The sequence below is a fragment of the Otolemur garnettii genome, unplaced genomic scaffold (assembly GCF_000181295.1).
Source record: "Otolemur garnettii isolate 467f Iridium unplaced genomic scaffold, OtoGar3 scaffold00010, whole genome shotgun sequence".
Classification (NCBI taxonomy): domain Eukaryota; kingdom Metazoa; phylum Chordata; class Mammalia; order Primates; family Galagidae; genus Otolemur; species Otolemur garnettii.
Genome location: NW_003852405.1, coordinates 36,465,338 through 36,487,791, shown reverse-complemented (window position 1 = coordinate 36,487,791; position 22,454 = coordinate 36,465,338). Strand labels below are relative to the sequence as shown.

The following is a 22,454-nucleotide window of genomic DNA, read 5'->3' as shown; positions in this document are numbered from 1 at the left end:
CCACGCACAACACCCACCCTGGTCAGCATAGTTTGGGGTTATTTCCTAGTGAAGCTACTTGGGACACTTAGAAATCAGATTATGCAGTTGAAATATCCTGGACGCAGAAAGGTCGCATCTCTGTCCCTCCTAATTTACCAAAAACACTGCATGTATAGTCCTGTGTACTATTAAAGAAAAGATTTGTATAGAAAACAGTATTTCCCGATTAGATCAGTCAACTAACTGGATGCCAGGCCCTTGAATGGGGGCAGCCATCCTGCTCTGGACTAGTCTGTAAGCACTCAGAAAAGAATTTTAATACATGTTCTCAGCATAAAGTATTTATTTTACATCATTACAAAAATATTTAGGCACATAATTTTCATGTTAATGTCACCTGATTTACATACCTCAAACCTCAGGGCTTTTAGCAATAAACTGGTCACTTGGTAAATAGCATCTATACTGAAACAGTATTGGGAGAGGCTAACACCTGCATGTAGACCAAAATCAACTGATCATCATCAGAAGGAAAAACACTTGTCAACAAAATAATCTCTAAAAACATTTTTATGAGACAATAAATCTAACCAGTAGATTTCATTTTAAGAAGTATTTTCAAAAAACAAAGCTTAAAAAAAAAAAAAACCCACTGTATAATATCTCCTCACATCATGAGGTGAGACCTTGACAGTGGTTTTCAACTTTCCTAATGCCACGACCCTTTAATATAGTTCCTCATGCTGTTACTTAGCAATGAAAATAATTTTATGGTTGGGGGTCACCACAACATGAGGAATTGTATTAAAGGGTCACAGCATCAAGAAGGTTGAGAACCACTGGTTTAAGGAGAGTTGCCTTCCTGAAGCTCATGGTCTCTTTGGTAAAATGGGGACAGTCAGGCCCATCTGACACAAGATAATCTACCCTCCAGGTGGAATTTTCTCAGGTCAAATGCTGCTGGGAAAAAAGTAAGCCTAAGGTTCTCACACGGGGTCTGTAACTCGAGAGAGGGCCAGACGGCTCATTCTCATGAGACACAACCACCAGCCGGGCTTTAATGAAGAGAAACAGGAAAAGGCATGAGTATGAAACCACCACTCTCCTGGTTTCCTCCTGTGGCAACACCAAAATACTAATTGTTTAGATCAATAGAGCCAGTGGATTCTGAAACAGAAGTTAGGCTGTGCACCGTGCCAGGGTGCCAGCCTCTCTACACTGCTGCGCAGCTGCCTGAGCAAGCACTCAGCCCAGTCAACAGTGTCTCTGAGCCAAGTCACAGGACAGTGCTTGAGTGGATGCCCAATGCCAACCCGGCCAGAGGGGGAATCCAGTCGAGGCCTGTTCACAGCTGCTCCGCCAGGGAAGCACTGGTCTTGAGAGGGGCTGGAAGCTCAGTAAGCCGCTGAGGGCATATGGTCTGGGTGAAGAAGGGTCTGTGTTCATGCCATGTGAGGGGGAAGGGAGATGACAGCTCTAACTGTGACAACAGTGTAAAACCAGCCTTTCCCCTCAGGCCAGACCCAGGGAAGGGGGCTGGGGAGACAAGTGCTGGTTACCATGTGCGCATGTGCTGCCTGACACACTCACCCTGCAGGTGTCACGCTGGGCCGTGCTGGGTCACAGGCTGCAGCTCTGCACCCCCCAACACGCAGCGTGCAGCCTTACACTGCGGGGGGCGGGGGGCAGGTGCTTTTATCTAATCCCACCTGTAGACTTGCACTTTGAGCACCAACAGCTCACTGCTCACTCGTGGGCACATCTTTTGTGACTGACAGAGCTAAATCTCAGTCTCACCTTCAGCTACGGTACCAGGAGTGAAATCTTCCAACTGCCTCCCCTAACACCTCTGAACCCCAGCACTGAGCACGATGCCTGGCACGTACCATTCAACACGTTTCAGACAGATCAGGGCGTGGGACGAAGAAAGGAGCGTGAGGCCGACCTCCTCCATCCCTCACTGTGCCCATCCCACGGCAAAGAAGGGAGTGCACTGGGCTCCTCCTGAGTTCTCAGGGACGCCAACAGTACACTCAAAGCCCCACGAATGTTTTAGTGCCAAAGCTGCTGTCTTTGGCAAAGGCAGTGATATTATGAAGACAATGCAATCGAAGGGAAGAAGAGTGACTCCAGACGCTCGGCGGCACGGCCCGCAGGAGGCCAGGCTGCTCCAGACACAGGCACAGCGCGGGAGGCCAGGCTGCTCCAGATACAGCCACAGTCAAGAGCGATGAGGCTCCAGATGGAAAACTGACCCGCTGCTGGCAGGGCCACCTGGGTATCAGACTATGGAGTAAAATACTTTCAAAACACTGATGTTTCACTGTAAGTAAAGAAAAATAAATTAAAAAGCCCAGTACATTTTCTAGTTTGATATAAATTAATCCAAACATATTTAAAAATAGAATCAATTCTAAGTTTCTCTCAGCATAAAATTTTAAAAGGCAGCAATCAATCCTCAGATTGTGTGAGTGCGAAGGAAGGTATTCTCTCCATCAGTACACCTCGTGTCCATGTAGGATGGCCAGTGCTCCAAGCCGATCAGAGCACGCTGTCCAGCTGCAGCAGCCTCTGGTCACACTGCTCCTTTCCCCTTGACGTCCAGCTTGTTACTGGCCTCTGACTGTTTGCTCAGCTGCTCTTCAGAGAAAGTGATGTAGGAGTAGACCAGGCTCCCAGCAATGCTGCAAAGCAGAAAACCACTGTCAGAGAGGAGGCAAGGAAGGTCTGGGGTAGATACAAAGTGTTTACTTCAATTTTTTTTTTTTTTTTTTTTTTTGAGACAGAGCCTCAAGCTGTCCCCCTGGGTAGAGTGCCATGGCATTACAGCTCACAGCAACCTCCAACTCCTGGGCTCAAGCGAGTCTCCTGCCTCCGCCTCCCAAGTAGCTGGGACCACAGGCGCCCGCCACAACACCCGGCTATTTTTTGGTTGCAGCCGTCATTGTTGTTTGGCGGGTCCGGGCCGGGGATTCGAACCCGCCACCTTAGGTTTACGTGGCTGGCGCCTTAGCCAGTTGAGCTATAGGCGCCGAGCCGACTTCAATATTTTTAATGGCAAAAAAGTTAGATATAGGATAAATGTTCCACAGTGGGGAATTACATAAAATTCACACAATGGAATACTTCATCTCTTAACATGAAAACTGGTAATGACATTTTAAATGAGAAAAATCTCACAGGACATCAAGCGTTATCTAATTCCATTTTATTTAACATAAATATGTGTATCAATATGCACTGGGACAGAGCTGAGAAGGGACACACCAGGGACATCAACAATGGTTACACATAGGGGTGACACTACAAGTAACATTTGCATTTTTTGCATTTTCAAAAATAAGCCTTCAAGACAAATGAAAGTGAATTTTAGTAAGAATGGAAAACACCTGAATTAGTAAGCAGATATGAGACCCTGGGAGATTCATAGTGTGGTTTTCCTCTGATTAGAAGCAAGTTCACGGTGGAGAACTTACCATCTGAGAACTCGGCCTGTGACAGTTGTTAGCACTGCTCACCTGTCTATCCTCCTACCCCTAGGAGGGTTCACTCTTTGGAGACAAGGAGAATGGACTCTGTCTATTCTCCATGGGGACCTCAAAGCCACCTGTATACACAGCCTCCTGCCCCAGTCACCAAGCTGAAAGTCGGCTGGGGGAGTTCTGGACCCCACTCTCCAGGATGCCTCCCCAAATCCCAAGATGCCACCACAACTCGCCACCTGGGTTCAAAGCCTCCTTCCCTGGGTCTGACCTGACCACCTGACGATCTGAACCCTGCTGCTCACCTGCCACTTGCTGCTCACTCGAGATCAGTCGCCGTCCTCTTGGCCTTGGCAAGAGGAGATCAGCCCAGCCCAGCTGTAGCAGGTAAGATGCCCACTCCTTCCCCACGGGCAGCAATGTTTAATTTCTGATTAAATGAACAGTCCAATCTCACTGTGACACTATTTGAATACCCATTTTTTACTTTTCAGGGTGGTTACATTTAATTAAAGATTTTTACCTACCTGATATTTAAGCCAATGAAGTTTGTCCATGTGAAAATATAATCTCCACCAAAAACCATACCAATGTAAGTTATTAATATATTCTAAAAAGAAAAATGAAAATACACTGTTACATAACCAAGCTTTTAAATATATATATATATGTATATATAAATTAACCCATGCCCAAATACCTGTCTTTAAAATACAAAAACAAACGGACAATAACAACAAAAACCCACCAACTCCAGTGAGACGGGTGTGAACAACAAGACGTGCAATTCCACTGTTACGGAGCCGACCGGAGCCGACCTCACCAGGTTGTCACACTCTCCACTGTTACGGAGCAGACCTCAGGGTCGTCACACTCTCCAGTTACGGAGCCGACCTCAGGGTCGTCACACCCTCCACTGTTATGGAGCCGACCTCAGGGTCGTCACACCCTCCACTGTTACGGAGCCGACCTCAGGGTCGTCACACCCTCCACTGTTACGGAGCGGACCTCAGGGTCATCACACTCTCCACTGTTACGGAGCCAACCTCAGGGTCGTCACACTCTCCACTGTTATGGAGCCGACCTCACCAGCCCCTCCCAGTGTATGTGTCTGTGTCTGGGAAGAATCCTAACAGGATCGTCACACTCTCCCTGCCCAGTGGCTTGAGCCGACATTACAGATCTAAGCAAGCATGGCTGCTGCTGGGGGTACTCAGCAATCTGAGAAAAGACCGCTCTTTTCTTCCTGTTGAGGTAACAGACTGGTGAGGAGACAGAGAGGAAGAAATGACAGCTTACAAGCAAGCTTCGTTCCCTTTTCTTTTAAAAAAGAATAAAGGGGATAGTGGGGACCTTACCAACATAAAAACTGTTTTCAGAAAAATCTTCCCTGGTATCTTAAAAAAACACAGGGTAAGTCATCCCCATACATTATGCCTACGATCACCTTCCCTTAAACTCGCAGATGCTCCTATCTTCCAGCTCTCAGGTGATTATCCTCCGACGACAAAAGCAAAAACAAGTTTCTGAAGTTTAAATTATACACTGAGCATCCTGTATTTGAAATGTTTCAGATTTTGGATTTTAGGATATTTGCATTATACTTACCAGCTGAGTACCTCAAATCCAAATATCCAATATCCAGAATGCTTCAGTAAAGCTTCTCTTTCGAATGTCAGGTTGGCCCTCAAAATTTCAGATCTTGAACATTTCAGATTCAGATTTGGGATGCTCAGCCTGGATCGCTCAACTCCTCCCCAGTCTCCCTCCCTTCCTATTTCTAAGTCTCAGCCTCCCTTTCTGCGATCACATCTGCCATGAACTGTAAATGTCACAGACATTCTTAGTGGCTCTTCTAGAGCAAGCCTGTGAGACAGAAAGTAAATTGCTAGAGTGTTTTTAAAAGGCCAAAAATAAACTTCAAAATTTTTTTTTAACAGAATGCCCTTTGGGAAAGCATTTAAAATTCTATCAGTCTCTTCTAGGCCTAAGGATAGAGACAGCAAGTTGCCATAGAGCAGCTTTTCTTATCTCAGGGAAAAAAATAAAATTAAATATTGTAACAGCAGACTGGACCAGTAGGCCCCTCCCTTTGAATACAGATATCCCACATCAGAGGTGAGTAATGCACTCAGATAAGCTGCCCAGGGAATTTCAGAAAGCGAGGGGACAGAGAACCCAGACCATGCTGCTCACCATCAGAAGTCAGAAAACTGGAGGTGTGTCTCGGGGTATCCCAAGCAAGGTTATCAGGAAAGGCCCCCAATGACCTCCCTAAAGAACTCGGAGGCAGAGAAGAGTCCCAGTTGCTCAAACTAAGACACAATTCTCAAATGTAAGTACACCCAAGAGTCATCTGAAACCATTGTCAAATATGAAGGCTTTTAGTCTCTATTCTAGGGACTGATTCAGTGTATCTAGTGGAGGCCTTGAAGTTTCCTTTTTTAACTAGTTATCCTAAATGGCCTTCCCACCACACTGCAGAGAAACAAGGAAGTGTTGGCACAGCTGGGATCTCCCTGGACGAAGACTGGCTGAGCTGCATAGGTATGAGCTGAGGGGAGGTTCCCCTCACACGGCAGTAGCCGACTCCCATCTGCTGGGGACACAGGCTACACTCGAGGGACAGCATGTGCCAGGGAGAAGGACAAGCAGCAGTGGAATCTAGACAAAGAGGCTTCACCTCCCTCTGGAACGTGTAAGGGAAACTCATCTCTCCAGAGTAAGTAAATCCATGGGGTCTTGGGCTACCGTGGGGGAGTACACGTCAAAAGTAGACTATGTTAGCATGACCGTATTTGTATGCTGCGCTGATAAAGCACTCTAAGAAATTCCAAGCAAATAGGCCTAGTTATTAAAATTAAGCATTGGCTTTTTGGTATGGTCTCCTCAGCTAACCTGTGGTGTCAACTGCCCTCCCTCTGGTGTGCTACTCTCATTCTGAGGATACAAGCTACCCATTTAGCTCTTGAAACATTCATTTTCCAAGACCAAACCATAGCTGAGCGCTTCTCTGGGGGCTAAACCTGTCTCAGCCAGCACAGTCCCTTGAATATATAGACAGTCTCTAACTTTCTGGGAGAATTCACACAATTGACTTATCACAGTTTAATTTAGAATTCTGTTCACACCAAACACTCCAATTCCACAACGTGAAGCCGCAGACTTTCTGGAGTTTTAGCCCCATCTACTTGGACTTCAGAAAGGAAGTCACGAGGGCATCTGCCCACTTTCCCCAAATGATCAGACTCCCTCTTTCTGGCCTGGCATTTTTGGAAAGGAGCCCACTCTGCTAATTCACTTGGGAGTTCAGACATGCCACGGCCTCTCGAATGGTAAAGCACCAGGTTCCCAAAGTCATATGGAAGAGGCCTCAGGATTTAAGCCACCAACTCTAATTCAATATTCAAGGCAAGGCGGCTCTCCTGGTTGATGACAAGTTAGTTTCCCGCAAATGAAACGGATCAGGAGATGACATCACTGGGCATGTCCAGCGCACGAGAAATCAGGCACTTAATGATTTGGCTCGGCCACAAGAAAATTCCCTCGATCAGCTTCTGGCAGGGTCTTTTCCCCACAAACAGCCAGAACTCACAAGAAGTTACAGGGCAGACTCATCACTACCTAGCAATTCTCCCGCCCCTTCAGAAACAGGCCAACCTCTCTTTCCTTCTCTATTCAGATAATGTACTTTCCTCTCCCTACTCCTCAGAGCTACACTGCCTGCAAGCAGAAACTGTGCCCTCCTTGCAATCTTAAAGACTGTTTCAGAAAACTATCAGAATTTGTCAGACCATCATGACAGTATATGAGGAAATAAGGACAGCGGGGCATAAGGCGACAGCCATGCTTTTATCTTTAGAGAATGATTTCCAATCAAAGCAGGTACCAACCAAAAAGATAACAGTCTTTTTATCAACTCACCTTAATACAGCCAACGATGGTAGTTGTAAGAGCAGAATTGTACTGTGTGCAGAGCACGGTGGCAAACATCAAGATGAACCTGGAATAAAGAGTCAGAGTAAAGACCCAGCTACCCTGAGGAATCACCCCAGCCAGCACTGGCAGGGCCCGCACTGCCCACCAGTGTGTCTCCACCTCACCGCGCCCGCCCTGCAGCTCGGACAGAAACAGACACCCATCTCCTGACAGGCGTTTTCTGCTGCCCTCTCCGAAGCCCTGAAATCACATTCAGGATTACGAACCCTACACCAGCCAGAAGGCTCAGGGCTCCCAGACCCCAGCTCACCTGCGCCTCCCACGAGGGCAGGATAACTTCTGAGCCGGGGTACAGGCAAGAGAGAGGTTTGGAGATGGAAGAAAATTACGACCATTGTAGGCGGGGATGCAGGTTCCCTGACAACTCAGCGGCAATAGCTGGAACGCCCTGATTTGAAGTAGGCTTCGGAGCTGGCTGAGCACGGGGGTACCTGCTCTCTGTGCCAACTCTAGTCGCCAAAAGCAGCCTATTACCAGCTGAGGAAATGCCCCCAGAGAGTGTGAGGGAGGAGAGGCCCAGTCACAGGTACCTCTCACCTTCTACCCGTTCTTCTCACAAACGGAGACAACGTGATAGAGAGGGGTAAAAACAGCCCAAAATTCAAATGCTGCCACAGCCACCCACGAAGTGCAAACATAGGCAACTTACTTCTGAGCCTGTCTCCTCAGGGGAGGGGACAACAGTATCTATCTGTCCAATGCTCAACGAAGAGATCAAACAACACACACAGGCTGAAATCTCAGGTGCCCATCACACAGGAGGCCTCTGGCTAGCTGCGCCATTTCTCCACCCTTTTAAGCACGGCTAGCATGGGGTCGGCAGCCCCCAGAGCACATTCCCCCTGCACATGCCCCCAGAGCAGGAAAACCCCTGAACCTGAAGGCTTAATTACCCTGAGCTGACACCCCAGACAAGATACGGAGAAAGGTGGCGAGACTCTAAAGTTCTCCGACAGATTTCTCTAGAAAAAGGAACTGCTCACAAGGCAGCAAACACTCACCCCATCACACAGGAGAGGGTGAACTGCAGAAGAAAGAGGGCGTCAGCCCAGCCTTCGAACTCCACCGCCTGCAACACACAAGAGAACACTGGATTTCACAGAAGGCCTGAAGGTCGGCTGTCCCACTCACTGACGGAAATCCCTCCCTGCTACCATCCTACACACACACACACTTCCTTGTATCTCTCCAGGGAGAGCGCGTTCAAAAACCTCATGTACAGGGAGCAGCTGAACCAATAAGCACGTTCAGGCAGTTTTCTCCTTCGTGAAAAGCACTGTGGGCAGAGTGTGCACTTCTCCCTGCTGGTATAGAGACTGATGCCCCAGGGAAGGCACAGGCCAGGTGCCCTCTGGCCAATGCAGCGTCCTCCAGGTGGCTGTCAGGTGCTCGCACTGAAGGTTCTCTCTTTTCCTTCCTGTCACACGTAAAACCTGAGTAGAGCTTTAGTTATACAAATTCAGCTCAGGAATAACTGTCCAAGAGTAACTGTTTCAAACGGGTGATTATAAAAGCAAGGTGTTTTTGTTGTCGTCCCTGTTTGTTTTAAGCCAAAAGGAAATAACGGAGAGAAAAGAAACCATCTCATCTCCCGTGCAAGAGGGATGGCTTCTCTGCCAAGTTTGGTTTCTTTTGAAATACGAACTCGATAACCAAATGGGAGAGTCGAGCCACTTGGGTCTTCGGATATCATAGTGAAAAAAAAATTAATAAAAGATACTTTATTTTGAGAATTCTTTCCCTGAAAAATTATTGAAAAAAAATAAATCCTTATCCGATAGTAAACCGCTAGGATACTCGCTAAGACAGAAAGAGGCTGGTGGTGCAGATGACCTGCGTGGTTCTCTCTCTGCCTTAGGGAAACGAGGGGAGTTCACAGAGCCAGTGGTCCCGGTTACCCCGCGGGCCTCTGCATTACTGAAACTTTGTCCTACCACCTCTTCTGTTCTCCCCCTGCTCCCACACTAGACAGGAAACTGCAGCCCTGATACCTGCGCTGCCCTCAACCCCCCAGGCCATGCCACATTAAACCTGCCTGGCATGTCCATGCTGGACACTCCAGCTCACCAGCTAGGTCACCAGTTCTTATTTAAAAAGGCATATCCTCAAAGGTAGTAGTGGCTAAAAGCATTACCATGTTAGTCAAATAATATATAGGCAAAGAAAAAGATCTATTCATTCATAACTAAAGAACAGGGGACCCAGCCCACTGTGTTCTATATGAGAACACCAAGGGCCAGAAAACAGAAGGGTCTGCCTCTATGTGGAGAGTAATTCAGGGTCTGAAATCAGGCTGTGTGGTCCACAGCAACCCAGAAAGGATCAAGAACTCTGAGCGGGAAGCTAGCAGCCTGGGTTTCTTCATTACTTGGTCAGCAGTGCTAACTGGAGACACCTACAGGCAGGTGGTCTGTCTGTGCAGACCACTCCCAGACTGCTCTGAGCTGCCTCCACCCGCCCGGTGGCCAGGGACGCAGTGGAGACACCACCACAGGGCTACAGCGCCTACAGTGCTGGCCTTGTGAGATGCACAGCAGGGCCCGTTCTTCTACCCCCATGTGACAGCACCTAGCGGGTGTGCGGCAAGCAAGCCAAGTTCCAACTCCTGCGACTGAATTGCTGGCTTTGTACTGAACATACTCCCTCTGGAGATGGCAACTAGTCAGCGTGAACCAATCTAAACTAACATCATGGCAAGTTATGAACCCCGTGGCGCTACTCCACCTTTACACACGTTAAACAGATGTTTTTAGTAACAGTGAGCTGGCTTCAGAATGACACATAGTTTTAAAAAAGGAAAAGTTCTAAAGTTAGAAGATGCAAGTTGGAAAAACTTAGTGCTGTTATCCTGGTTCCTTGGTTTCTGGTAAACCAAGGACTTTTTGCCAAAGCTCTGCATTATCTGCTTACTTGGATGAGATGTTCAATTGGAACGTGTCTCTCAATTTTTATTTACTTAATTTATTCTCGCCCTTGGCTTCCAATTCTTGCTGAAATGCTATGTCAGCCCTCTCAGCCTCTACGTCCAGCCCTGCCTCTCTGGGGACCTGACCTGTCAGAGCCCCTCATTAGATTCCTGTCCTAGCAGGGAAATTGACCCTCCTCTGCCTACAGTTAAAGCGAGATATGAGAAAAATAATTAGGATCTGGTTTTGCTTTAAACTACATCTTGCGTCAAGAATTGCCTACTTAAACAGTGAGAACAAACTGGTCTTGCGTTTCTGGTTATCTTTAAATTTGGAAGTCTTCACAGGATGGGCATCACTTAGAGAAAAACTTTTTCTTATTGTTTCTTCTATAAAGTGTAATTTTAAACAGATTTACACGATCCTACATAAACAGAAAGATGAACCGTGTGAAGAGCTTCCCTCCTTCTCCCACCCACCCACTCTGCCTCCACACGTGCATGAAACTGGCAATGATTTTGTTCATTTTACGCACATTCTCCCAGAGTTTACTCAGATGAAGGAGCCAAGTGCATCTGTGCATTTCTTCTTATTTCTCTCTCTATTCTACCCAGAGATGGACACCGTGTGCCCTCTGTCCCTTCAGTTAGCCATTATCTTGGAGAGCTCCCCATTCAGTACACAGAGCACTTCATTGGTGGCTCTGGGTCAGGAAATCAGGGGTCCCACAGGCAAGAGCAGCTCACAGCACTGGGCACCCACACTGGCAGCTTGTCCTCACAAACTCTGCCGTGACCCCAGAAAGGGCCCTACCTAGAGAACGCTCTACCCAACTTACTCAACCACACATCGCAAAGCAGCGTGGGAGAGTAGAAAGGATGTATTCAAAGTCACAGAGTGGTCAGGGCGGCGCTGGAGGCCGCTGCTATTTTGCATTCTAGCCCCCAATTCTCTCCACTGTACCATGACCTTCAGAGCAAATTTCAAACTCCCATGTCCAGCACTGGTCCTGACGTGTAAGGAAGCAGGTGTGCTCTGGTGGGAAGGGCACAAGTATACTCGGAGCCAGTCTCTCAGTCCCTTCAGGTAAAGGTCTGCTGAGATCAACCTCACCAGGACACTCTCTCTAAAATGCCCACCCCCGTCATTCTCACTTTCTTACTCCTCTTCACAGTTCTTCCCGCACATGGCAGGTTAGGTATCATCTGCCTCGCCCTACTGGAACGAGGGCGCCATTAAAGCAGGGGCAGTTTTGTTTTGTTTCAACACCTGACACATAGTGAAGATGAGGAAAAACACAGCTCTGAGAGGCACACTGAAAGTGAACCGCCCTCACTGGAAACTCGTACTGCAATCTTGACGTCCCCTCTATACTAGAAGCCTTTTTTTGCCAGGATTTCAGGCAAACGGATCATTGACCATTATGAAACTGAATCTTCCAGCTAAAGAAATAAACTTCAGACCTCTGTGAGCCTCCTAGCCACCTCAGGTCATCCAGGCTTCCAGCCATTGTCTCTAGGCTGCTCTTTAGTAAAATCAAACCACCAGCTACCTCTCAGCTCTAAAACCACCCCCCAGACTTGGCACCTCTGGTGGGTAAGAAGACCAAGCACTGCCTCCACTGAACAGCCAATGTAGACACTCACCCCCACCAACTTCCAAACCTGAGTATTCACAGCACCCCTGAGGGCACACACTCAGTGGCAGATCTTACTAAACCATCTCAGTGTCACACTAGATGCCTCCCTGACGTGTTTCTCACAGAGCTGTCCTAGCACAGAAGGGTGCCCAGACATAGTAAACTGATGTGACCTGAAAATGCAACGCTCGTGACGCCTCAAACACACACAAGGAACTAGGAATACAAACTCGGAATGCTCACCTCCAAGTTTCAAATTTAATTCATAGCCTACCAAAACATCACTATTACTCATACTGCCTACATTTTAATTTTGTTTGTAGGCAAATCTCCATGAGGAATTCCACCTTAGCCCCAACGAGGAGAGAGAACTGACCCACCTCCATTTAGACCCCAGGATGTGCCAAAACCCTGCTCCCCCAGAACCTGCACCACCACACTGCTCTAGGTGCCAGGGCTGCTCCCCAGGAGACTGCTCGGCCTGCTGGCTGGAGGCATAGACTCCGAATCCACAGCTTGTGGAGCCGGGTCTGGGTTTAAGTCTCTGCTGCACTCCCCACCGACAGACTGCAGACAAGATCTTCGTCCCTCTGAACTTCTATCTGCACATTGGTAAACAGGGAGGATGCAAACATTCTCAAGCTGGTATGAAGGTACATTAGATGACACCTGCAAGTGACTAGACCAATGTCAGTTTCTCATCCCATTTTTTTTCACACCTATTCAAGCCACACTTACGAGGCAGTGATTCTCAACCTTCCTAATTTCACTTAGCAACAAAAATAATTTTATGGTTGAGGTCACCACAACATGAGGAACTGTATTACTGGGTCGCAGCATTAAGAAGGTTGAGAACCCCTATATTAGAGCAATCACTGTTCCCCACTTCAGGGGCATCTGTAACCTGCTCGCAATCAGGCCAAGTAAACACGGTTACACCTGTGATGATCTGTGCCCATTCTCGAAAGGAAAGAGTTCTCGATGGAATTTAAAAAAAAAAAAAGTTTCATAAGCTGTCGGCCTCTTTTCTTTAGTTCAAGAACAAGGTCTTCACAGTCCGACTGCTTTCATCATCTTTTAGCTCCCACCGCCTTGTGGAGGTCTCACCACCATCAGAGGGACCAGGCAACACGGGCTCTGAAGAGGCTGCCAGCCAAGGAAATCCCTGGAAGGAACCTTGGTACAGAGACCCCCAACAGATGCTAGAAAAAGCTGAGTTCACAAACTGTGAATTCTAACAATATGAAATCAGTTTTTCTCCTATGAATATGGGCTGCTTTATAGATAAATTCTTCTCTAGATTCATTTTGCTATACTAGATTCAGCTAAACATTTACAAAAAAATGGAAAACTACTCTATTAGTTGCTATTTATATGGTTAAGTCACCACATCATGCTAAATATATCCTGAGGGGACAAAGCAGTTTAGAAGTTAAGCCAGGACAAAAGGTACCCAGAGCGAGAACTTCTGATAACGCCTCGCATTTTATTTAGGGGCTGGCAAAGTTTACAATTTTAGTATTTTCTGTTTCTCAAGGAGAATTTGTTACTATTTCTATTTTATAATCTAGTAGAAATGTAGAACTCCCCTTCCTCTGCCCTTGCAGTGAGGAAGGGGCACGGCTGGCAGCCAGCGCAATTTCGAGCCTAGTCAGTACTATTTAATGTTTATGCCATGAAGAGGGGTTAGCAGGACAGCTAAAGAATAAATTCTCCATTCTGGGTAGTTTAAGAATAAGCACGTCTCTTCTGAATAACCCCAAAGTCTGCCTTTTGGTCATGAATAAGGCCTTTCACCCACGGCAGCCTGAGCCCGTCAGTATGAATGAGCCCTACCTTCTGCGCGTCTCCTGTGAAGTAGGCAATGGCCAGCGTGGGCAGGATCATGAACAGCGCGTTGTAGTAGAGCAGGCCGTACTTCCCCAGCTCCTAGAACAGCAAACGGTCGGGTGTCTCTTGGTGCTGTGGACAGACAGCACACAGCCCACAGAGCACTGCCCACCACACACAGGCACCACCCTCCCCCCAGAACACCAACAGTACATCAGTGACGTCAGAAGTTCTACAAACATTAAGAAAGAACCTAAACTTCCAGGAAACCAAAAGTAAAGGCAAGTTTACAGGATTTTAAGCTTATTTGGAATAAATTGCTCAAAAGCATGAGATCAAGAAATAAAAGTGACATCATGTAATCATACCTGAAACAGCTAAAAAAAAAAAAAAATGACATCAACTGGCAGCCTCAAAACAGCAAGCAGGAAGAAGCTAATGTGGACACACAGGACCGAGTCAAGAGCAAAGGACAGTGTCGTCCATGAGAGCCAGGTGCTCAGATCAGACCCAGGCCGAGACCAAACCAGACGGCATATCCCAGTCAAGCATTTCTGAAAATATGTACTCTATAACAGACACATAAAACATATATCCTGTACTCGATAATACACACCGTATGTGATACACAATGCCCACCAGCAGGACTAGCTATGCCCTTAGCTACTGGGAACCACCCACAACTTCAGACACAGGGAGCCTGTAAGAATTCTGGGTCCACTTTGGATTCACACACTTCTGAGACACTCAGCAGTAAGTAGAGTCGCCCTAAAAATAGGCCAGGTTTTTGGGAGTGGGAGGGATGGTGTAGGAGTCGTGAGAATCACAGAATAATGTGAAATGTTGAAAGGCTGGAAACAGACGTCCATTAGGCTGACAGAGACATGCACCACCACCGGCCAGGCTCCTGAGGCCGACGACTCGGAATGGCGCTCATGAAACAGGACACGTGAACAATGTAAGTCAGAATTACTGTATCATCCTTCTTCTGCAAAATTTTTTTTAAGTGACGGGATCTCACTATGAAGCCCAGACTGGAGTATAGCAGTGTGATCATAGCTCACGCTGTACCCTCAAATTCCTGGGCTCAAGTGATCCTTTCTCCTCAGCTTCCCAAGTGGCTAAGACTACAGGTGCATAACCATGAAGCCCAGCTAATTGTTTAAAAGAAAATTTGTAGAGATAGGGTCTCACTGCACTGCTCAGGTGGGCAGCTGGAGTCAAGGGATCCTCCCACCTTGGCCTCCAAAGCACTGGGATCACAGGTGTGAGCCACCTTCTCACCTTCCAGTCTTCACACACTCACACACAACAAAAAAGGACATGTGGCAGAATTAAAGGAGACTTTTATCTTCTTCCTCTTGCTTATCTATGTTTTCTGCTACTTCTATCATAAACATGAACTTTTGTGGTTTTTAGTTAAAAATGTTTTAAATCCAACAGCTACACTCAGGTCTAAACATGGCACAGTCTTGATGCCACAAGACTCATGCTCAAAGGGCCCAATTATGAGCAGTCCTGAAATTACAGGCAATAAAACTCCTGACTTATTAAAAGCATCGCAGCGTGGCCACACTGAATAATCCAGATACTGACTGCTTATGGTCAGTACAAACATCAGTGAAGAGGTGGGCCTCACTTGTAAGACCCTGGGAAAAAACCCTCCACAGACGGCCTTGAAGGACGGGCCCTGCCTGCCAGAGGCATGTCTCTCAGGAGTGGAGGGTGTGCGGCCAAGTGCCCACCTGGACACGCGTCACTCAGTGCCAGACTCCTCGGGTCTTCCCCCCACACTTGAGCTGTTCTGAGAGTGCACTGACCACAGTCCAGCCCAGAGCACCAGCACACACAGGCATCGCCGTGGCCCTGCTGCCCCCTCAACACTCTCACACAGCGGGCCCTCCCTTCCAGCAGCCCCTGCAACACGTCTTGTGTCCCGTTTTCCTCCTTGTTTCTCTGCCTGGCAACTGTCCTACACTGCAGCCTCCCACCTCTAGACAGAACTCTGCCTTCTAGTCTGTTCTAATCTGCAAGCTAGAAAAAGCGATCAATGAGCTTAAAAGTTCTACAACAAGTTGTAAGTCATTTCTGGGAGAGGAACTAAAGACTTTCTTAGGAATAAAATGCCCAGAACCCTCTTATTTTCGTCTAGGTTCCAAGCCACACTCCAGATTGTGCTGTCCAGCACAGAAGGTGCTAGCCACATGCAGCTGTGTCAATCTGATACAGTTACACAAAACCATCAAGTCCCTCACCTGTTCCAGTCACTCCCCAAGTGCTCGCCAGCCACACATGGAGAGTGGCCTGCTGTTAATGCACAGCAGAGATACGGAAGATTTCCATCACAGAAAACTTTCCTGACTGACCAGCACTGTTCTAGACAGCTAGAGCTGCTGTGTGAAATGTCACTAATGGCCCCTATTTTCCAAAGCTGCAAATGGGCTGAAATAAAAAACAGAGTATGGCCAAATCTCAAACCACTACCTTTTCTCTAGCTATTTTAAGAAGTTATAAATTTTTAGCAGCTTCCATTAAAATATAACCAACACACAGACTCACCAAGGCAAATAAATGGAGGACAAGAAATAAAAGGTATATTTAAAGGAAGTGTGTTAAAAGCAAAGCTACACTGCCCCAAGTTCTTTAATGATATCTCCTCAAATGCTCTGAAAATAATGAAACCTCCTGGATGGGTGGCGGGGCATACAATCTATGATTTTTTTCAGGAGAAGGCAAAGCCAACACCAACTCAACACCAACAACTACCACTCTCGAGTAGGGAGGGCATTTGTATTTACTTATTATCTGAGCTCTGAAAAAGGACCGGAAGCAGTTTCAGAAATACTGAGCATATAACAGAAGAGATCAAAAACTCATTTGGTTGAACAGAGGGATAAGGAAATAAAAGTCATGGTTAGTTACAAGATGCACATGAGATTAAAATTTAATAGTTGCTCAGCAAAAACTCTGCTGATACCTAAGACAAATATCTTATGTGGGTCCCCATGAAGGAGACACTATGATATCGAGGACAATTCCTTGACTAACAACCCCAGGGCATATAAAGGTAAGTTGTATCTAACTATTTCTTCCGGTAATGTAGTCTTATAACATCATGTAGCAAAAGCAACGTGATTCAAATATTCAGCTTTCTGATGGTCTGGCTTGATCTAAAATAAAATTCAATGTGACTACATTCAAGTCTTTAGTAGACACAAACTATGCTGTGAAGCCCATGTGTGCTGCTGGGAGGGAAGGAAGGGCAGAGAGCTGGGCACCCGAGCTGGCGCGTGTGATCAAGGCCTCAGCCAGAGTCGCCCTCAGAGATGCCAGTGCTCCCTTAAGTTCCCCAATATTTAGGGCAAATGCACAAAGGCCACCTTTGCTTTGCAGCCTTTTCAGCACTTAGTCCCCTTCAAGTTTAGCCAAAGACTTCCAGACATCTGTCCCTGTTGCCCGAGGCCCCTCACCGAGCCTCCAGAACAGTAACAGTCTCCTCCAGAAAAGCCAGCAATAAGATCTAACTGCTAATTAATTAACTAAAAATTAAACGTCCCTATGAAAGCAACAAAGCACAGGCATTTCACCCGCAGACAGTGCCCTGGGTTCCCATCCCTCCCTGGCTTCTTCTTTATCTCCCGTTTGGCAGAGACAATTGACACCGCCATTTTCAACATCAGCACACATCTGTTAGAGAAGCTTTCGATTGCTACCTACTTTTGAATCTAATTTTTGCTTTACGTATGCACCATTTGCTGCCGTCAGGACATCGTTTATCAAAATAAAGACATACCCTTCCAGGTCAAAGGCCAAGTCAGAGCTGAAAGACACAAGTGACACTTTTTAGAGAGCAGTTCACATTTAAAGGACACGCATTTAACTTTAAACAGATCTGAACCGTGATATTTACAGGAATACATTCTTATCTAGGTGAGTGAATATTAGGTATTTCATCTACTCCTAATTCTTGATTCCTGGTCACAGTTTGCAATTTCATGTTCATTAAGGAACATGAGAGTTTAAACACATCATTAGCAATAATCAATCACTTCAGTTAACAGCTCTTTGTTGTGAATTCAGGTAACAAGCAACCCAGTTCACCATTAGAGCACACCTCTCAAGTACACAGAAGGCCTCAAAGCCCCATTTCACAGAAAAGGAAACCAAAGGACGGAGCAGCTAACATACATTTTCCAAAGGTTCACACAAAACCCAGGACCATCTTGCACAGGCAGTTGGGTCCCGAAGAGGGATTTTTTAAAGTGTGGACCACAGTTAGTTCTGAGAACAGCATTTACCCCATGGCAGGATCTCAGATACGTAAATATCTACTCCTGACCTTATAAGCTGTAACTAGAAAGATTAGAGAAACTGAAAATTTTTGATACTTAATAGAGTATTGGGCATGAGAACTTGGTGAAATTAACAGAATAAATGAAAATCTGAGAAAAACACACTGTCAAAATACTTCAACACCCTAGCTAAAATAGTGGCTCCATATTCCATGGTTTTGTGAAGATATCATACCTTCTAAATGGAGCCAAGATTTTTTTTTTTTTTTTTTTGAGACAAAGCCTCAAGCTGTCACCCTAGGTAGAGTGTCACTGTGGCATCACAGCTAACAGCAACCTCCAACTCCTGGCTCCAGCGATTCTCCTGCCTCTGCTTCCCTAGTAGCTGGGACCACAGGTGCCTGCCACAATGTCAGGCTATTTTTTGGTTGCAGCTGTCATTGTTCTTTGGGGGGCTGGATTCGAACCTGCCAGCTCAGGTGTATGTGGCTGGCACCTTAGCCACTTGAGCCACAGGCGCCAAGCCAGAGCCAAGACTTCTGAGGCACTCTCTGCCTCGGCAATCTTAGGCAGGACTAGTTTAATGCACGTCCCCTACCCCAGCAGTCTAATGACTCTGATTAACTTCAGATTCCTTTCCTACCAATCTCCTTCCCAAGTCAAAGGTTCTAATTAGGCAAGGCTGGTCCAGAGGGAAATCCTTATTAGAAGCTTCTTGGAGACCAGAGTAAGGCTTGAGGAACCCTTGTAGTTTGGTACAATTTTGGATCCCATCAACTTTAGGAAATGCTTCAAAGACTAGCAAGGTCCCTCTAAAAAGAAAGGTAAGAGGCTAGTGTACGATTTTTCTCCAAGGAGGCAGTATGACCTAGATAGAGTAGTCAGCCACATAACTGATCCCAGCACCCAATTATGCCACTCTCTTCTCTTTAGAATCTCACTAGGAGATTGAAGGGTAAAACAGAATTTGCTTATAACCACTTCCCCTGCCTGTACCATGGGGATGCGATGGCGGCAACTGGGACCACCCGTGAAGCACTCTGGACTCCAGTGGAAAGCGGATGTCAGGCAGAGCGTGCAGCGTTAACACCCCCCAGGCTGAGGAACATGCGATGGGAGGCCTCTAACAATTGCTTTAATTTTCTGAATCTCTGAGTGTACATTTCCCCCAGGTATTTTAAAACCAGAACTTAGGAAAAATGAAAAAGCTTTAATAAACTAACATATCTAAGTTATGACATTTGTGATATTTCTTATATGAGGCCAATTAAAGCAATGCCATTATTCACCATTCCATTAGCAAGTGACTGTCATTTCCCCACCTCATAGAAGACACTCTTTTTGTTAGCAGCAAGCAGAATGTAAGAATATCACATGCTTAAAAATCACACAGGCTCTGGATTCAAATTCCAGCTTTGCCATTACCCAGCTGTGTGACTTTGAGCAAGTTTCCTTTAAGTTTTAGTTTCCTCAACTATCAAATAGGAAAATCATTCTCCCACCTCTCAAAATTGTCATGGAGAATACGTAATCTTACGCGCAGCACACAGGATGCGCCAAGCAAAGGGCAGTGATAAATCCTGCCTTACAGGAACTTAACTTTTCACAATTCCAAGAATTCTTTGCCACCCTTGATATTAATACCATGTACAGCCAAAGAAATTCAACCTTTTGAAGAGTTTTTTGGATGCTTTTCAAAGATAAGATTCTTATTAAGGCAACAAAAAAATTGTTATTGGTAACAGGTCATTTATTATCAGTATTGATAATTTCTAATGCACTACACACAGGTTCACATCTTACCTGGCAGCTACAAAGGCTCCAATAATCATTGCAAATACAGTCATTTTAATACCCCAAGAAAAAGTCTTCCTACAAAATAAAATAATTTAAAAATATACACATGACTTTAGTTATTCACACAGACTCATTTTACAATACAGGCCAAAAAAATTCTGATATTTTTTTCCTCAAAAAACTACAAGTAATCACATCTTAAATGTCTCTGAGAAACTGGATATTTAACAGTCACCTACCAATGGGGGGTGGTCAGGGACAGACCCCAGCAAGTGGTTTTTCACATTCGATTATTCTGGACAACTAAACATACAAAAACAAAACCTCTTGGCAGGGTCAGTCCCTGACCACCTGCTAGTATGTAAAAGAACCCTTTGATGAAGCAAAAACTCATTTTGTTGTATGAATAATTATACTCTTTGTTTTTCTTATTGTTACACTTTGTTAGTAATTACATCCTTTTGTGGATATAATCTTGTTTAATTGTTACTATTTGTAATTAATAATTCAAACTCAATCTGATTGATATTAATATTAATGAAGTTTGAATTTTTGTAAGTCAGAACTGCTTTAAAGAAAGGTCAGACACAAAAGGAGCTCAGACATGAACACTCGTCCCACAAACCCCATTTAAAACTATTCAACACCTCCCATTCTGACCCAGCCTCTCCCAGTGGCAGCAGTAGGTACAGACATTCTACAAAGTGAACCTCCTGTTCAGACAGGCTTCACCTGCAGTTCCCGGCCTTCCCAACTCTCACGCCTGCACGCTACCTATCTCCATGGCAAGGAGAAGGGTGCTTACACTTCTCAAAGGTTGAAGCTCCTTGGAGGAGCTCAGGATACATGAGATATTAAAATTACTGGTCTTATTTCTATCAGAAAATTGTTTAAAGAATAGGTAAGTTGGAAATTTAGCTCACTTGAGTAAAACTCCTTCAGCAAACATTGTAAACAGGATGGAGAACCTTCTGAGAACAGTAAACATGGGCAAGCTGCAAAAAAATACAGAAGATAATTACGTGAGATAAAATTTAACTGTTTTTTAAACCAAGATTTTCAAACTGGTAGTTTAAAATAATGCTATAGTGCCTGCCTACTCCTTCCATCGTGGACACTCCGTGCTAATTAATTAATGATTAAACTCTCAGTTCTCTCTAAAAGTAATTCTTATTTGAAAGCCTAAAAGTTGCTTTTAAAAAGCTACCAGAAGTGGAAAACATTAACTATTAATCTTGTTTATCTTACTCTGCTAATTATGCAAACGCCCTAAACTGCACCAGGTCAGCCCTTAATAGAAAAAGGCTCCTTCTCATTTCTTCACTGTCTGACCTCCCTCCCATCCCCCAGGCCACCCAAAAAACATCTGTGAAAATCTTACCCCAGGAAATTCCTTGACTGTCCTTTTGTGGATATAATTTTGTCTTCCTCTAAATTCCCAGAGCGGTTTTGCTTACACTAATCAAGCACACAGCCTCTTGAACTTATCTTATCTCACTCCAAGGTGCCTCACACTCAGCTGGCAATCCGAGATGGGGCGTGAATGAATGGATGGATAACAACGGATGAAAAAAGCAGACTGTGTGTGTACAAGCAGAACTTCACAGCAGAGGCCTGAATTTCTTTCCAAGTGGGTAATGAGATGGAAAAGGATGTCCCACCCATGATAAATGTTATTTCCCCAGAGATATCATTTTGGTCATTCTGTCAGTTTTCTTTGATTTGAAAAAAGGAAGAAATAAAATATACTTTGTCTCTGAAACTCAGAGTTCTCCCCACTCTGTTTTATAATCATCCAATATGCCAGCACTTTAACTCAGGTGAAGTGGTGAAGCCATGGGTTCTCTCAAGCAGCTTCCCTGTGAGTGTTGTTTGCGGGACTTTTTTTGTTTATTTTTTTAAGAGACAAGGTCTCCTTCTGTCCCCCAAGCTGGAGTGCAGTGGTGTGATCACAGCTCATTATAACTTCAAACTCCTGGGCTCATGAAATCCTCCAATCTCAGCTTCCAAAGTAACCAGCACTACAGGCACATGCCACTACACTCATTTTTTTTTTTTAAATTGTTTGTACAGACAAGGTCTGACTGTTGTCTTGTCTAGTTTCAAATTCCTGGCCTCAAGTGATCCTCCTTCCTGGGCCTCACAAAGTGCTGGGATTCTAAGGGTGAGCCTCCTTGCCCAGCCTGTTACTGTTTTAACATCACACACCCAATGTACACTACACTCCTTAATCGGAGAAGCCAGCAATTGGCAGAGTAGAGGGCAGTAACGTGGACATGGAGTAGAGACCCATGGCTTCTTTCTGAAAGTGAACACACTACTTCTACCACTGTACTGCCATGGCACAGTATTATATATGAACAGGGTTCCTAATGTTATCTCACTGCATGTTAAAAGAAAAACTGCAAAGTTCTCGTGCCTACCCTCTTTTTATATTTTAGGCAAATTCTACACAGCAAAATATTTATAAACTATACAGAAATAAAATCCCAGAAGCTCAGCATATATCCTTCACCATTGCAAGTCT

At 45.5% G+C, this 22,454-nt stretch overlaps 1 protein-coding gene across 1 annotated transcript in view; it reads right to left on the bottom strand.

Moving 5' to 3' along the window:
- Positions 1 to 307: 307 nt before the first annotated feature.
- The window catches only part of SLC35D1 (solute carrier family 35 member D1), a 24,490-nt gene continuing 2,343 nt past the window's right edge, over positions 308 to 22,454 (bottom strand). Inside the window, exons 5-12 of the mRNA XM_003784238.3 lie at positions 20,851 to 20,922; positions 19,934 to 20,002; positions 17,556 to 17,658; positions 13,845 to 13,937; positions 8,465 to 8,532; positions 7,389 to 7,467; positions 3,992 to 4,074; positions 308 to 2,666 (exon numbers count right to left, since the gene is read on the bottom strand). Of these exons, the coding sequence (XP_003784286.1) occupies positions 2,558 to 2,666; positions 3,992 to 4,074; positions 7,389 to 7,467; positions 8,465 to 8,532; positions 13,845 to 13,937; positions 17,556 to 17,658; positions 19,934 to 20,002; positions 20,851 to 20,922 (676 nt within the window). The 3' untranslated portion in view covers positions 308 to 2,557. The remainder of the gene's footprint in view (positions 2,667 to 3,991; positions 4,075 to 7,388; positions 7,468 to 8,464; positions 8,533 to 13,844; positions 13,938 to 17,555; positions 17,659 to 19,933; positions 20,003 to 20,850; positions 20,923 to 22,454) is intronic.